Source organism: Trachurus japonicus, chromosome 8 (genome assembly GCF_045865225.1).
Source record: "Trachurus japonicus isolate A0001 chromosome 8, Traja_1.0".
Taxonomy (NCBI): domain Eukaryota; kingdom Metazoa; phylum Chordata; class Actinopteri; order Carangiformes; family Carangidae; genus Trachurus; species Trachurus japonicus.
The window spans coordinates 30,763,633-30,779,912 of NC_140914.1; the positions used below are offsets into that span (position 1 = coordinate 30,763,633).

The 16,280-nt window shown below is 40.9% G+C and overlaps 1 protein-coding gene across 2 annotated transcripts; it reads left to right on the plus strand.

Moving 5' to 3' along the window:
• The first annotated feature begins 464 nt into the window (after window positions 1-464).
• On the plus strand, window positions 465-16,000 carry mettl22 (methyltransferase 22, Kin17 lysine). 2 transcript variants are annotated; one of them, XM_085785158.1, is made up of 12 exons: window positions 465-607; window positions 4,641-4,788; window positions 4,939-5,158; window positions 5,262-5,401; window positions 6,218-6,258; window positions 7,177-7,321; window positions 8,491-8,562; window positions 10,617-10,670; window positions 11,756-11,836; window positions 12,398-12,500; window positions 13,386-13,554; window positions 15,640-16,000. In XM_085785158.1, the coding sequence occupies exons 2-12, from the start codon at window positions 4,683-4,685 to the stop codon at window positions 15,712-15,714; spliced, it is 1,206 nt and encodes a 401-aa protein (XP_085641284.1). In that variant the 5' UTR covers window positions 465-607; window positions 4,641-4,682; the 3' UTR covers window positions 15,715-16,000. The 2 variants fall into 2 exon arrangements, with proteins under 2 accessions (XP_085641284.1, XP_085641286.1); XM_085785160.1 differs by lacking the exon at window positions 465-607 and adding an exon at window positions 681-776.
• Window positions 16,001-16,280: the final 280 nt, after the last annotated feature.

The following is a 16,280-nucleotide window of genomic DNA, read 5'->3' on the forward strand; positions in this document are numbered from 1 at the left end:
ATAATTTATTAACTAACTTTGAGTAGTAAACATTACTTAACTGCTTACTAAGGCTACATTAATTCATGTGTTTCCTAATCCTAAGTAATACATAATAATGATTGTTAATAGCCTGTAAACAGCTAATTAATGCTTAATAATGTACTAACTAGTTATTTATTTCATTTATCGAGCATAAAAACCAAAAATAAAATAAAACAATGGCAATACTGTAACTCTTGAATGAAAGGGGGCAGAAAGAAGCGAACTTATATTGTCTAGCAAAGAAGAAATGGAAGTAGGCTACTACCGTTAAATAAGGGACCCTTATTGTAAAGTGTGTCTTTTTTTTTTTTTTTGCTGCGCCACAACAGACGTTGCATAGCGCAGTGTTTTACCGCATACAGCCCATGGATGTATTATATTATTATTATTATATTAACAGCCTCTGAGCATAACGCACCAGGCTGCTCTGTGTGTAGCAGCAGCTGAGCGTCATCTTAGTTCCGGGCGGAAACCGACTGCTCTGTGTTCCCGCCCGGACAGGTTTCAGTGTTGGACTGTTTTGGTGTTGAGTGGCAGCAGCAGCTGACGGAGGGGCGTGCTTCGTGCCGTTGGATCACAAACGGTAAGAGGCGATATCAATGAGAGAGTAATAAGCTGCAGCAGCTGCGGGCTCAGGGTCTGGTCTGGTCTGGTCTGGTCTGACGGGGTTCGGTGGGAACTGTTGACGGTCCCCGGTGCTCCGGTGCTCCGGTCGGGGCTCCGTGCTAACTTTAACTAGTGGAGGTGTGACGGTAAAGTTTCACAATCCAGGCCGCACCTGCTGAACCCCGGACTGAACGGGGCTGTCCGCCTGTGTTTGTATGGTTTTAATCGTATCATAAACGGATAAGAACAAACCTTATCTCATCTAGCTACAGTAGCCTAGATAAATTCAAACACGTTGTTTGACTTTGTCCAGAGAGATACAGTCACTGACCTGCAGATAAAACAAATATTAATGTTTTCTGAGGGCAACAAACAGCTTACTGTGGTATAAAATAGGGTAGAATGTCTTTATTGTTCAACATACAACGGAATTTGCTGTCTCATAAACAACTATCCATTTACTCTACTCAGCCACACACACACACGTACATATGCTCACATTAAACTATAGCCTAATAGTGTAAAAATGATTCAAATATATTTCATTTATTTTGGAAAAATATAAATAATAATGATTTGAATTTTGTTGTGATGCACACTGTCATCAAAAAATAACAGTCTCTGAGATATTAAATAAAATATAGAAGAAGAAAAAACTCAGAAACTTAAGGAAAGTGGGAAAGAGCACAATTTTATTTGCTGGACATAAAATGTAAAAAAAAAAAAAAAAATTAAAGAAGGAATATTATTAATGAATTTCCTGTTGGAGATGAATAAAACATGTTTTATTCTTATTTATTCTTATCACAAATGACAAATAACGGCTGCTGTTTATCTGTCAATAATAGATTTCACTGTTTCATCACTATCTCCTGGCTGTATTTTATTTTATTTTAATGTTTATTTAACAGGGACTATAGCTATATACAACATTGCCACAAAAAATGGGAAAATGTGATGCATATAAGAAATCTAGCTTCAGCTTATTTGCAGTCTTTGTCCCTGATCAGGCTTTAGAATAGGATAAAACATACTGAATACAATAAATGCAATGATACAAATACAGAGTGGATAATACAGTGAATAGGTACCATGAATAAATAAACACAGCCGCAAATTTCAGATTAAAACACAAGTTCAATTTAGCATTAAACATTAGTAAAGTGATGTATTGACAATGACTTGAGAGATGTTTAAGGTACATTGTGTAGGAATTCCTCCCATCTAGCGCTGCGATTGTATATCGCAAGCAACTCTCTATTTTTCATGCTGCATTCACCTGAAATTGGGCAGACGGCAGACGGACGACAGCCGTTGCACGTAACAGCATAAACAAGCCTCTATGTAAACAAGGTCCGTCAGCACGAGGCAAAACAATACACGTGACAACATGTTGTCATGGCGATGTCGTACTGTTTACCTGGCCAACGTTTTATGAATTGTAGTGTATTATCCACCTAAAATTCTTTGCTTTTATCTTCAGAATTATCTTACTTTCTTCTTCAGGTATGTTCTTATCTTGCTTAAAAGGAAAATGACCTGTTATAATGTGTAATGTGTTTGGCCTAAAGGCTAAACGTTTAGGTCAGAGGTGAAGTCACTTTTCATGGACACCTGTAGCCTATTTGGTTCACCCCATCTACAGTATGTTTGCGTCGGCCTAGAGGTTAAATGCCAGAGGGTAAATTGTACAGGTTAGTATTGTCTTAGTTTATGACCACCCTGTTCAGCTACATTTCTCTGTATCCACAAGTTTCCGAACGTCATCTATGGTCAAAACTGGCTTCCGGTTTGCCGGTTTGGTGGAATTTTACGTTTACGTTCCCATGGTTTTCAGTCGTTGTCATAGTTGCGGTAAACGCATGGATCTATTAACGCTGGCTTTTAACACGGATGTCAATTTGTGTGATATCCACTGTTAAAAGCTGGTTTGATGATCCATGCGTTTTACAGATTTTCATTGAAAAAAAAAAAAAAAGAAATCCATGCATTTACTGCGACTACCAAAACCATGGAAACGTAAACATAAAATTCCACCGGAAGAGCAAAACCGGCAAAATAGGCTACGTTTTTGACGTTCGGAAAAAGGTGGATAGAGAAGGTGGAGTTTTGGAGTTACACACAAGAGATTCTCCAGGATTCTGCCATTTTCGACACTGTTCTTTCTCGTAATAAACCCCTTTTTGAATGCAAGAAAAGACGTGTCAGCGGTGATCACTTCTTCTCATCAACACATCAGTATACCACAGAATGATATGAACGGCAAATTCAGAGCTTACCGGAACACTTCAGTCTGTTGATGGGGGCGATTACTGATTAATGAAAAACAGACTTTTGAATGAGATAATCGATTTTTGTGAATAGATAACAGGAGATGTTACACAATGTCCCTTTAATGTTCACATTTCTGCTGCTGCTTGAGCCAATGTTTAACTTTCACACTAAACCTCTTTAGTTCTGTTTGGGATTGAATTTCTGATGGTAAAAAATTCTATAGGTGTGTACCTTGCATGCAGAGAGGAATGATTGGCCAAATGTTGTCCTGCACCTTTGAATTTTCCAGTTTTGCTTGGTGCTCCTTGTCATTGTCTTACAGTTGTCTGTATTGAGGATAATGATCATGTTATTCTTATATTATGGCTTTATATTATACTTGATTTATTTTTTCCTAAATATAGTAATAATAATTCTAATACATTTAATTTATAAAGCGCTTTTCAAGAACTCAAAGACACTGTACAGGAAATAAAAAACAAAAAATCACACAAGAAGCACAGAAAAGCATTAAAACATCAGGGGCATTACAACCGTTAAGAATAAAAACAGACAACATTTAGGTTTTAAAAGCAGGCTTGAAGAGGTGGGTTTTGAGAGAGGTTTTGAAAGTGGACTGGACAGGTCAGAGCAGGTGCGGAGGGGTTTGGGAAGGGAGTTCCAGAGGGAGGGGGCAGCGACGCTGAAGGCTCTGTCGCCCCAGGTCTGGTGCTTGTTTCTGGATGTACTGGAGTTTATTGAGGGTTCTGGTCTGGATGAGAGGCCATAAAAGATGCTGTTGCAGTAGTCAAGTCTGGTGGTGATGAATGCGTAGATAAGGGTTTCAGTGGCAGAGACGCTAAGGGAGGGACAATGTTTTTTAGTTTCAAATATGTTTATTGGGAAACCGATCACATAACAGAGAAATTAACAGTCGACAATTATGTTTCCTTGTTTTTTACAGAAGGTGAGAAAAAGTACTAATCCCTGACAAAAATGAATAGCAAGTAAACAGGCATCAACAAAGCAGATGTGTACCCTGTAATGTAATGATGTATGTATTATGATTGTGTAGGGCTGCAAAGGGGTGGAACATTTCCAGAAACTTTCAATGGGAAGTTAAGATGGGGAATTTTGAAAATATTCCAAATTGGAAACTTTCCATGGGAATTGTGGGAATTGATGGGAATCATTGGGAATTCATGGGAATTAACTGGAAATTGGGGGTAATTTAAACAAACTGAATCATGTAAATTTTTGTTTTGTCATAAGCAGACATCCCTGCAAAATAATACAATTAATAAACACAACATTTCAACAGATTTATTTGTGAGTAGAACTTTATCAAGTTTTAATTCTTGTATGAACAATCAATTATTTTACTTAACAACAAAAACATGAACGTTGAGTAAAATATTACTCAACCCCAACAGGAATGTGAAGTGCATGTAGGGGGCGTGGCCTCATTAGCTCTGCAGTAAGCAGTGTGTGTACATGTGATTGAGGAATAGCATAGATATTCAAATACTTGCATTAAATCTGGTTGTTTTAGCCAAGATTATGCTACAATATATTTTCCCCAACTATATTTAAGTTCCCTGTTAAGGGCCAACCATCAATTTTGTAAATTTCAGATTTTTTCCCATTTAGTCCCATATATTCCTGTTAATTCCCATGGAAAGTTTCTAACTTTGAAAATTCCCGGAATTTTGCAACCCTATGATTGTGTATTTGTGTGTGTGATCTGTGTGTCCCAGGCTGTGTGAGGCAGATCAGTGAGGGACCATGAACCATCAGCCATGGACATTATCACCTTTCAACATGACACCGTGCTGTCAGACGTTCACATGTTCCTGCCCAACACACGCCACCTCATGACACGCCTCAACCACGTGGGACAGCCTGGTGAGTGTGACACAAGTGTGAGAAGAAATCCCCTGTTTCACTTTTGTATCAGTGATTTGAGACCAGGACATTTTAAAGCTTTACTTTTGAACTCGTTTAAAGCAGCAAAGGCAAAAGAATTTAACTTTACTTCTGTTCCTCTCCATCCAGTCTTCATCTCTAAATTCAGGATCTTGTCAGATGCTGAGAGGCACGACAACGGCGTTCCTGGGAAAAGAGGAGAGGAGGAGGAGGAGGAGGAGCACAATGATGTGAGGGAAGACGGGGGAAAAGACACAGATGTCACCAAAGAAGAAGCTGAAGAGGAAGAAGAAGGAGGAAATGTGGAGCCAAGCCTGGACAAAGATGGAGACCTGGACGTCACACACAGGTGTGGATCAGCTGCACGCACACAAACACACAGCTATACACACAACATGAAGTACACGTTGTAGATTTACTGACCCACCACTGTTCTCACTGTTTATTCTAAGACCGAGGAGAAACTGTGGAGGCAGAGACACGGTCTGTCCCGTCATTCTGAGACAGTCCCACCCTGGACAGGAAGAGGAAGAGGAAGAGCAGGGCACAGATGATGAAGATGATGAGAGCTTCAAAGATCTTATCAGGATCGGTAAGATTTCCTCATGAGTGCTTTTGTTCATTGCGTCATCATCATGGTTTTGATGACTGTCCTGCCAAAGTAAATAAATAAGACAAATTAAACGTGTCTTTGTCTCAGATCTCAGAACTGTTTTTTTGGTCTTTTTACCAGTCACCTACATGATAATGATATATTTATCTATTGGAGACCATTTTTGAAGTATATAATATTTTTTTTTACATTTTCTTTTTACTTGGAAAGGTAGATTTCCATTACATACAATAATTACAGCATAGCATTTCAGACTTTCTTTAGTCCATAGTAGGTTATTTGTCCCTTGTTTGTGGGGTGGATGCAGAAAGTTCAGGCGATTTTGTCTAAATTGCCTTCTGGGATTTTCTCTTATAAATCACTAGTTATTATATTTATGACCAACAACAGAACAGAACAGGGGAGCTCACCACCTCTGATCATCCACCCATCACATGAACAAAGCACAGGTCCATTCAACTGAAATCTGATCTGAACAGTTTTACATATTCAGTCTGTTTGGTCCAGATCCTATAGAATTTTTCTTTTTCACCCAAATGTCATCTTCTCCATCACATAAATCTCATATACAATGTCAATCCATTCGTCAGTGGTGCGTGGTTCTTCTTTTAACCATTTTCTCGTGATAGATTTTTTTACTGGCTGCCAATCATACTAATTTTCTAAAGGGATTTTACATTTCAGAATCTCTAATATGACAGAGCAGCCCTGGAAAATATGGTTCGATTTGTGTTTTGTATCGCCAGCTTCTTGCCAACACAGTGTGTTTAATGTTTGAATCTCCTCCCCCTGCAGAGCACACCATGGCCACGCCCCTGGAGGATGTCGGCAAACAGGTCAGTAGAATTCACTCACCTCCCTCTGTCTGTGTGTTGCCCCTCCCACATTCTGCTGTCACATGGTTTGTGGAGGTGCACAAGTACCAGTACCCAGCCCTACAACACGCACAACTTTTTTTTTCATCATGATCCGCAGAACACTTGCATGCCGATCAACACTGATCCGCTGCACCACTACTGACTCTCCCTCACCATCATCCACATCCTCACTGTGGACACCCTCACCTAGAATAAAATGAATGACCAAGTTTACCAAGGCCGTGCATGAGAGGCAATAGAAGACTATTTAAATCAATTAGGGTGACTCAGCTGTTGTTTCAAGCAGCTCTCCTCTTGCACTGCCTTGTACTACTCACCGGGACCTGTCAGCGAGGATTGGGCCGGTGTTTCACATCCCTCCATCAGCCGAACCATACCATCAGTGCTGCCGGTTATAAAGTCGCCTTCACGGCAGTAATTAGGCTCTGATTTCTCAAACACTTGTTTTGTAAACTGCAGGAGCGTTTCATGAGATCGCTGGGTTCCCTAACGTGATCGGCAGCCGCCCTCCACCAGTGATGGCGCTTGTATTATCCACAAAAATCACTCTATTAATGTCCAGTTATTTAATGGTGCCGCTCTCTCCCTGTTCAGCGTGGTAATGTCAGTAAAGTCCCTCTTCTTGGCCGTCTTCCGTGTCTCCATGTCGTAAAAGGGGCAGGGCGACGCCTCTAAAGCAGGAATATATCAGGGGGTGACATTTAAATTATCGTTTTCAGCCGGCAGATTTATCAACACCACTCCGGTTCTACACCAAAATCGTCAGCGTACACACTTTTCGTAAATCACATGTGACACTTGGCACACGCTGATATTTACACCAGATTCTATGCATGTTTGATAAATGAGGACCCATGTGTGTGTTACCTGCATCAGGTGTGGAGAGGGGCGTTCCTCTTGGCCGACTTCATCCTGTCGGAGCCAATCACATTCAGAGGAGCGACGGTTCTCGAGCTGGGGGCGGGAACAGGCCTGACCAGCATCGCCATGGCAACCGTGGCCAAAACAGTGTACTGCACAGGTATGATGCCGTCAAGCAGACTTTGATTATTTTATTATTTTATGCTTATTTTATTTGATGCTGCATTCACCTGCAGTCGGACAGACGGCCGTCGGTAACAAACCAGATGTCATTTTATTCACAGAAGTCGAGAGAAAGCCGGTAAAACATGGGTCAGGTAAAGAATATGACATCGCCATGACAACATATTGTCACGTGTATTGTTTTGCCTCGTGCTGACGGACCACTTGTTTACATAGAGGCTTGTTTATGCCGTTACGTGCAGCCATCTGCCCAATTTCAGGTGAATGCAGCATGAAAAATACGACTGAGTTGCTTGCGATATACAACCGCAACGCTAGATGGGAGGAATTCCTACACAATGTACCTTTAATGTCTCTCAAGTCATTGTCAATACATCACTTTACTAATGTTTAATGCTAAATTGAACTTGTGTTTTAATCTGAAATTTGCGGCTGTGTTTATTTATTCATGGTACCTATTCACTGTATTATCCACTCTGTATTTGTATCATTGCATTTATTGTATTCAGTATGTTTTATCCTATTCTAAAGCCTGATCAGGGACAAAGACTGCAAATTAGCTGAAGCTAGATTTCTAATATGCATCACATTTTCCCATTTTTTGTGGCAATGTTGTATATAGCTATAGTCCCTGTTAAATAAACATTAAAATAAAATAAAATAAAATACAGCCAGGAGATAGTGATGAAACAGTGAAATCTATTATTATTTGTCATTTGTGATAAGAATAAATGAGAATAAAACATGTTTTATTAATCTCCAACAAGAAATTCATTAATAATATTCATGAAATGCAGCATGAAAAATACGATTGAGTTGCTTGCGATATACAACCGCAACGCTAGATGGGAGTAATTCCTACACAATGTACCTTTAATATGAATTAAACTTCTGGGAATACACACACACACACTCACACACTCCACTTGAGCTTTTAGCAGCATCTCATGGTCGGAGAATGGGGCTCGTTCTCTATTAGACACTGTTGAAGACTCAGAGGAAGACTCACAGTGGGTCTTTGTGTTGAGATTATGTACAACGATTGTGTCACAGCCTCTGCTCTCAGCCAGTGGTCCATGACGTCCAAACATCTGGACATGTTTGACAGATCTCATGGAGACACTTGACTGTTGTTTTGTTTTTCAGACGTTGGAGAAGACCTCCTGAGCATGTGCAAGAGAAACGTGTCATTAAACAGACGCCTGATGGAGTCTGCAGGTGAGCCGTCAAATCACTATTATTAAGTAGGCGGGTGAAGCTGCAGGACTGTAGCCATGACAACCAGACAGATGATGATCAAACATCAGCTTCAGCTTCAGCATCAGTACTTAGGTGCTGGTCTCCCACTGCACCGAGGCCTCACCGATGTCCTCGGTCATAAAAAGTGTCTGACAAATGAGTCAATCTAAATCTATTTGCTGTTACTATAGCGACCAAATCCTACACTTCAGCTCAGCTAAAACTCTGAGTTGAGAGAGGACATGGCTCATGTTCAGTCACCTCCTGTAGCTGTGTGAGCTGGCTTTCTGTTCTGAGTCTATTGACGTCAATTGGAGGACAGAACCTAAGTTCAAAGTTCTCTTTATTGTCCCTGTTGGGAAATTTGCAGCCAGGAGGTCCAAAACACATAAAGACCTCCAATACCCATAAATACACATAAAACACACACAGAACAATCAACCTCTGTTAATAGTGAGCAGAGTAATTCATTTTCAAGTGCATTCAGACCCGAGGTGAGATAGAAGAGACTGTGTGGTCAAGACAGCTGTCAATTATCTCACTGTTTAACACTGTTCAACATTATGATAGCAGAAGGAACAAATGAAGCCCTATACAGGATCTATTTGTCCTGATAGAAGGCACCCTTAACCTCCGACCTGAAGGTAACAGTTCAAACTCGGTCTGAAGGGGGTGATCTACGCACTCCTGAATGGAAGTGGCCCTCTTGATCACCTGCCTTATCATTCTTTTGCTCCTCAGTCACTGGAATAAATATTTGATCCATTTTTTCACAAGCCACATATGCTCAGAACATTTTGACATTAATGGGGACACATTATGGAAATATCACTTTTTGAAGGCTCTTTAACATACAGTATCTCACAAAGGTGAGTACACCCCTCAGATTTTTGTAAATATTTTATTATATCTTTTCATCGGACAACACTGAAGATAAGACACTTTGATACAATGTAAAGTAGTCAGTGTACAGCTTGTATAACAGTGTAAATTTGCTGTCCCCTCAAAATAACTCAACATTGTGGCAACAAAAGTGAGTACACCCCTAAGTGAAAATGTCCAAATTGTGCCCAAAGTGTCAATTTGTGTGTAACGTATTTGGCTTTTTATTAGCAAAAATCAAATATGTCTTTCATAAATACGTATTTCACTGAAGTGGAATCACACCCGCATACAAATGAAAGCTTTCTGGTACCTTAGAATGAGTTGTTACAAGTCGTTACAAATACATAAGAACCGAGGCGGCCATGTTGCATCGCCATTTTTTACGTTGAGTGGCAGCGTGACCGTAGGTAACCACGGAAACTCAGCGGAGCTGTGGGCTCGGCCTGTTAAAACTGTCACCACTGTGTAGTGTGAGGAAGGACGGAGGCACTGGTGTTGCATTCAGGTGCTAGACATAGACGCTTGTTTATCCTGTTACATGCAGCGTCTGTTGTCTGTCTGACGTCTGTCCGATTTCATGTGAATGCAACATCAAGAATACGTTCTGATATGCAACCGCACCGCTAGATGGGGGGAATTCCTACACATTATACCTTTAACTGTCTTGGACATGGAGTTCACTAGAGCTTCACAGGTTGCCCCTGGAAACCTCTTCCACTCCTCCATGATGACATCATGGAGCTGGTGGAGGTTAGACACCTTGCGCTCCTCCACCTCCCATTTGAGGATGTCCCACAGATGCTCAGTAGGGTTTTAGGTCTGGAGACATGTTGGACAGTCCATCACCTTTACCCTCAGTGTCTTTAGCAAGGCAGTGGTCGTCTTGGAGGTGTGTTTGGGGTCGTTATCATGTAGGAGTACTGCCCTGGGCCCAGTTTCTGAAGGGAGGGGGTCATCCACTGTGTTTGAATTTCCCAGGGACCCACTCCAATCACCACCTGTGGGTCCCGGGGACTCACTACATTGAAAACCTATCAACATCACTGTTGATGTAGTGTTTATTTATATATTATATATATATATTTTCTTCTCGTGCTAATAAAACAATGAGAGTGAATGTGACTTAATAAAGTCTGTCTGCCCGTCAGGTGGTGAGGTGAGAGTGAAACAGTTAGACTGGCTCCAGCATGACCTCTGTACAGGTAAGACACAGGCACGCACATATACACACACAGTTAACAAAATAAAGGTTGGCTCATTTTGCCCTTCACATACTGATACATCACCTCATTAGTTTTGTTGTAGGTGGCTCATCCTGATGAAGTCAGACCATGTAGCCTTAGTCCTGATCAGCCTGGGTTCAGGTCCAACTCATGGCCCTCTGCTGCATGTCACAACTGACTCTGAGGTTTATTGGATATGATTACAACTAAACCAACTTCTTCTATTAATGACATTAAATATGTTCACACAATAACCAGAGTTAGAGTAACACCAGCTCCTTCCTGACCAAGATTCAGGCTTCTACACATTTGAAATTTCAAAATTATCATACTTTCTCCAGACCATAATTTCCAGACTTCTCTGTAAAAAAAAAATTCAAATAATTTCTGACATTTGAGTATTTAGATGTGTATCATGTAAATAAATTACGCAATTAATCATTTGTTTTTATAATTCTGAATTTGTATGCCATTATGTCACCAAATCATTTCCAGGAGATTGTAGCTAGGTACAATAAACTCAAATAACTAGACCAAACCCAGATAAGTATTAAGATAAATATATTTCCATACAATAGTTTCCATTTTCCATACTTTTCCAGACCTGGAAATGTATAAAATCAAATTCCATACTTTCCATACTTGCGTAGGAACCGTGAAGATCCTTAAAGGTTTACAGATAGCACTTTTCTTCACTATGTTCTTTGATAAGCATTTATTATATTCAATATTAATTTATTTCATTCATGATCATGATCATTTTATTCATGATCAGACCTGACAATAAATCGACACGAGAGTGATGTGAAATGTACAGAGTCCTGATGGAGGTTTTTCAGCCCCAGTATTTACAGTGCAGCTGAAGATAGGCAATGAGAGAGCATGTGATGTTTCACTTTGTTCTGTTTCCCCCTTTTTTTAAATTTAACTTTAACCAAGCTATGTAAATTAGCAGTGTTATGTGAAGCAGACAACAGTGCCTAAGCTGCAGCATTTGTAACCTAAAGCTGAGTGAGTAAAGTGAGGCGACTATGGATGATGCTCTTCCTGTACTGTGTGTGCAGATGCTGATGAGGAGTTCAGCTGGACCGAGGAGGAAGTGGCCCATCTGTACGACAACACCACCTTCATCATCGCTGCTGACGGTAGGTCGCTCATCTGATCAGAGTTAAAACATCGTCACAGAGCCGTCCAGGCCCAGGACAAAGACACACATCATAATGGATTCTTGTGAGGCACAGATAGGAGATATTATGATATAAGACATGAACACCGTGTCTCTTTAACACAGGTTCACACACCTAGAGTTTAATAGGTCACAAACCTAAGGAACCAATCCTGTAAACTGACATTGTTACATCATGAGGTACAGACACATCTCAGTAAAGTGTATGATGGTCAGCAGTAGTTAATCAGCTGATTAGTGTGACATCATCAGGTTACCATAGTGAACTTTTTCACTACCTTCTCATTTTTTTGAGAAACAGAATTTGGGGTTTTCATTGAATGTAAGTCATAATTATTACAATTAAAAGAAATAAAGACATTAAATATTTCAGTCTGTGTGTAATAGGTCTATATAATATATGAGTTTCACTATTTGAGCTGAGCTACTGAAATAAATGAACTTCCATAATATTGTAATGTATTGAGATGAACCTGTACATACTCCCAGTGTATGACATACCTGTGTTGTGTGTCATCAGTCTGCTACGATGACGATCTGACCGACGGCTTCTTCAGGACTCTGTACCGACTCTGCAGCAGCTTCACTCACACCTGCACTGTCTTCATCTCCATAGAGAAGAGGTGAGAGGAAACCTGTGTGAGCCGCTCAGAGCTACGCTACGGAGGCTAATGGGATTTCTTGGTTTCCCTCATCAAACTCATCAAATACACAATCCAACAACTCCACAACGCTCTGGTGGACAAGTTGTGACCTGCACATTCACCACACTATGAGATAATAACACAACGTTACCAGACAGAGTTTCGAGTTTCGAGGTAAATACAGAGTCTGCTTGCTGAAAAACTGTCCCTGAAGGCAACGCAGGTCAGCGGTTTCCATGAATTTCCCTCTAAAACAACTCTGTCTGGTAACGTTGTGTTATTATCTCATAGCGTGGTGAATGTGCAGCTCACAACTTGTCCACCAGAGCGTTTTGGAGTTGTTGGATTGTGTATTTGATGAGTTTGATGAGGGAAACCAAGAAATCCCATGAGCCTCCGTAGCGTAGCTCTGAGCAGCTCGCGGCTCTGCTCCGCCGTTCTAAAAACAGCTTGCACCGACAAATAAAGATAATGAACCTACTGCTATGACTATAGGGATTATGGCGATGGGCCATGCTTTTAAGTGTGTAACTTCTGCCTGCCTTAAAACAATGACAAAATAAACATCATTCAAATACATGGGATCATGGAAGTACAGTCAGTGTTTAACTGATGCTGTCCTCCGCTCCGTAACAAACACACCAGGGGATTCAAACCAGTAGAAACACTGAAGGAAGCAGTTTGACTATCGCAGAGCTCTTGAGTGGACACAGGACGTCTCAGGATATGATGTCATTGACAGAGACCTCTGTGTGTCAGTACAAACACTTGACGGTGTGTGTGTGTGTGGTTAGTTGTATCTCCAGCCACAGCCTCTGCACTAACCACGTCTCCTCCCGTGTCTCCATGTCTCTCTGTTCTAAGGATGAACTTCACCCTGAGACACATGGACGTTTCCTGTGAGGCATACAACCATTTCAGCCGCTGTCTGTCCCAGCTCCAAGACCTGGTGGACGGACGCTGCAGCTTCAGAGTGGAACTGGTTCCTTCTAACTTTGCCCAGTTTCTTCTGTATGAACGGATAGAGCAGCTGGTAAGAGAGGCACTCACACACATCATTATATATTACATCATTATATACTATTTAACCGTAAAGGGATATTTCAACATTTTGGCAAATTGGCCTATTGTGTATACACAATCCAACAACTCCAAAACACTCTTATGGACAAGTTGTGACCTGCACATTCATCAGACTATGAAATAATAACGTATAATTATGTAACATTATGACACATGAAGCAAATACACATAACTACTGCTTTTGAAATCACTCCGCCCAGCAGCCGTGTCTGGAATGTAGTTCCGGCTGCATTTGCCTCCAAAACAACTCTGTCTCGTAACGTTCCATTATTATTTCATAGCGTGGTGAATGTGCCGGTCACAACTTGTCCACCAGAGCCTTTTGGACTTGTTGGATTGTGTATTTAGTTTGACGAGGAAATTGTGGAAATACCGTGCAGTTGGCGTCTCTCCCCCATCGATCTCAAAACAACTTGCACTGACAATTAAAGGTAATGAACCTACTCCTAAAACTATAGGGATTATGGCAATAGGCAAATTTGCCAAAATGTTGAAATATCCCTTTAAACCAATGTAAAGTTGACCCTTGAATCTAACTTATGACCTTCACTTCTCTTGTGCTCATCTGACAACTAGATTTAATTTGTGTAACTGCAAACACAATTTGTTTAAAAAACTTGCCCTGGTCCAATATTAACTCATCATGTCTCCAGTAGCATCTGGACCATTCAACCAGCAGCTCAGGTGACTGGTTGAATCTATATAGCTTATTCTTCCTCTGCACTGGGTGATGTGTCTGTCAGAATACAGATGTTATTGCACATCTTATGTTGGAAGTTGCACATTTAATTGAAAGAATAGTAATTTTGAGGGCTAGTTATAGTTTCCATTAAAAAATGAAATAACTTTTCCACCAACTCTTAAAGTGATACGCCAACATTTTTTTTTTGTGTCTTGCCTCACTCCCGAGTCCATGACCAGCAGATATACACCATCCTTTCAACTGTGCGTGCAGTAACAAGGGAGATAGAGCCCGTATCGCCCGTAATTAGCTTAGCTCAAACACTGGAAGTGTATGGGTAGTGTTAGCCTGCCTCCTACCCGAGCCGAAATCAGCAGTCTGAAGCTGATTTCATTTCAGCTCTAAACTCTGTAAATATATCACTTTATCGACATTTCAAACATTTTTAGGCGAGAAAGTAGCCGTTTAGATCAGCAGTGTGTCGTTAATTTGTCTAAATACCAGCTGTTTACAATTTTGTTCGGACGAATTCGGCGCTACGCAAGCTAGCCGTTGTGACCAACGCACTTCCGGTTACTTTCACAAAATAAAACACCTGTTGTCTTTTACATACAGAAAACCATGACGATAGAATTTGTGCTTTTACTTTGAAATAGGAAGCTAACCTACCCTCAATGTAGCTAGCTTGAACCAAAATAAACCGCCTTTGCTTGAACCCTCCGTTTTGACCGATCTCGTCCCGTTAGCGGCATTTGACCGCTCAAGATGCCTTACCGGAGAGTTTTGTCAGCTCTGAGACGAAGATCGGCCCACCGGTTTCCATTTAGAGTTGCTGAAGAGTTTCTCTGATGACTTTAGGTGGAGGCAGGCTAACACTACCGGTACACTTCCAGCGTTTGAGCTAAGCTAATTACGGGCGATACAGCTCTATCTCCCTTGTTACTGCACGCACAGTCGAAAGGATGGTGTCTATCTGCTAGTCATGGACTCGGGAGTGAGGCAAGACACGAAAAAAAAATGTTGGCGTATCCCTTTAAGTCTGATACATTCAGAGGTCCTGACATGGGTTTACTGAGGTAACATGGCATTTGTATTATTGTTAGTACTGATGTCCATGTGCTTTCTGCTCTTTAAGACTTTTCTCAATGTTATGAGTTCGACACTATTTTGACTGTTCTTGACCTTCATGTTCATGTCCATGTCCATGTGCACGTATTAGGATTTGTGCAGGTACTTCAGGTTCTATAGCTGCCCCCTGCTGCACAATTTGGGTGAAAGAGCTACAGATTATGCATTTTCCTGCAGTGGGAAGTTAAGGTTTTTATTAATATACATTGTTATGCTTTTCTGCAGGAGCTGTGGAAGGTGACCATGACTCCCCCTCAATGTGACCAGGCTCAGTCTGATTCTAAGGTGGTGGTGTCTTGACCTGGACTGGGATCAGATCAGCATGACACTGAACTGTCCCCAAAGTCAGACCTACAACATGCTGCAGACAACAGCTGTGGGTTAGGAACGTGAGGCAGAAGCTCCTCTACCTACCTGTTTAATGATGTCATTTATTATATCCAACATAAACCAGGTATTTGGACTTGAAGTAGAAACTGCCTGGGAGTTTTAAAAAATGGCTCATAGTCATTGTTTGAATGTAGCATTATTTATTGAACATGAAGGGACAACAAAGTGAAATAAAACCTATTTCTTATAGATTGTATTCTGGCTGTGTGCTCAATTCTGTCTGGTTTGATGGTGAGATCTGGTGGGTGGGGCTTGATGACTGCTTTGTTGTGACATCACTAAGTTACAGAAGTCCTGACGGCTGGTTTTAAGGCTCAGATTCTGAATACAGTGCATTTTGCTGTGGACTGAGCACTTCCATAATTTAACTTCATTAATATAGAGGCTTGACCTACTCTATAATCTAACCACACCTGAACATCTACCTTTATACCGCAGTATATGGACCTTTAAATGTAAAGTTTAGATATAACTTC

Excerpts from the sequence above, each read along its gene's own strand:
- mettl22 (XM_085785158.1), top strand. The coding sequence starts at position 4,683 with ATGGACATTATCACCTTTCAACATGACACCGTGCTGTCAGACGTTCAC. Across the intron at positions 8,563-10,616 it reads ACGCCTGATGGAGTCTGCAG|GTGGTGAGGTGAGAGTGAAA; the intron begins GTGAGCCGTCAA and ends TCTGCCCGTCAG. Across the intron at positions 11,837-12,397 it reads CTTCATCATCGCTGCTGACG|TCTGCTACGATGACGATCTG; the intron begins GTAGGTCGCTCA and ends GTGTGTCATCAG.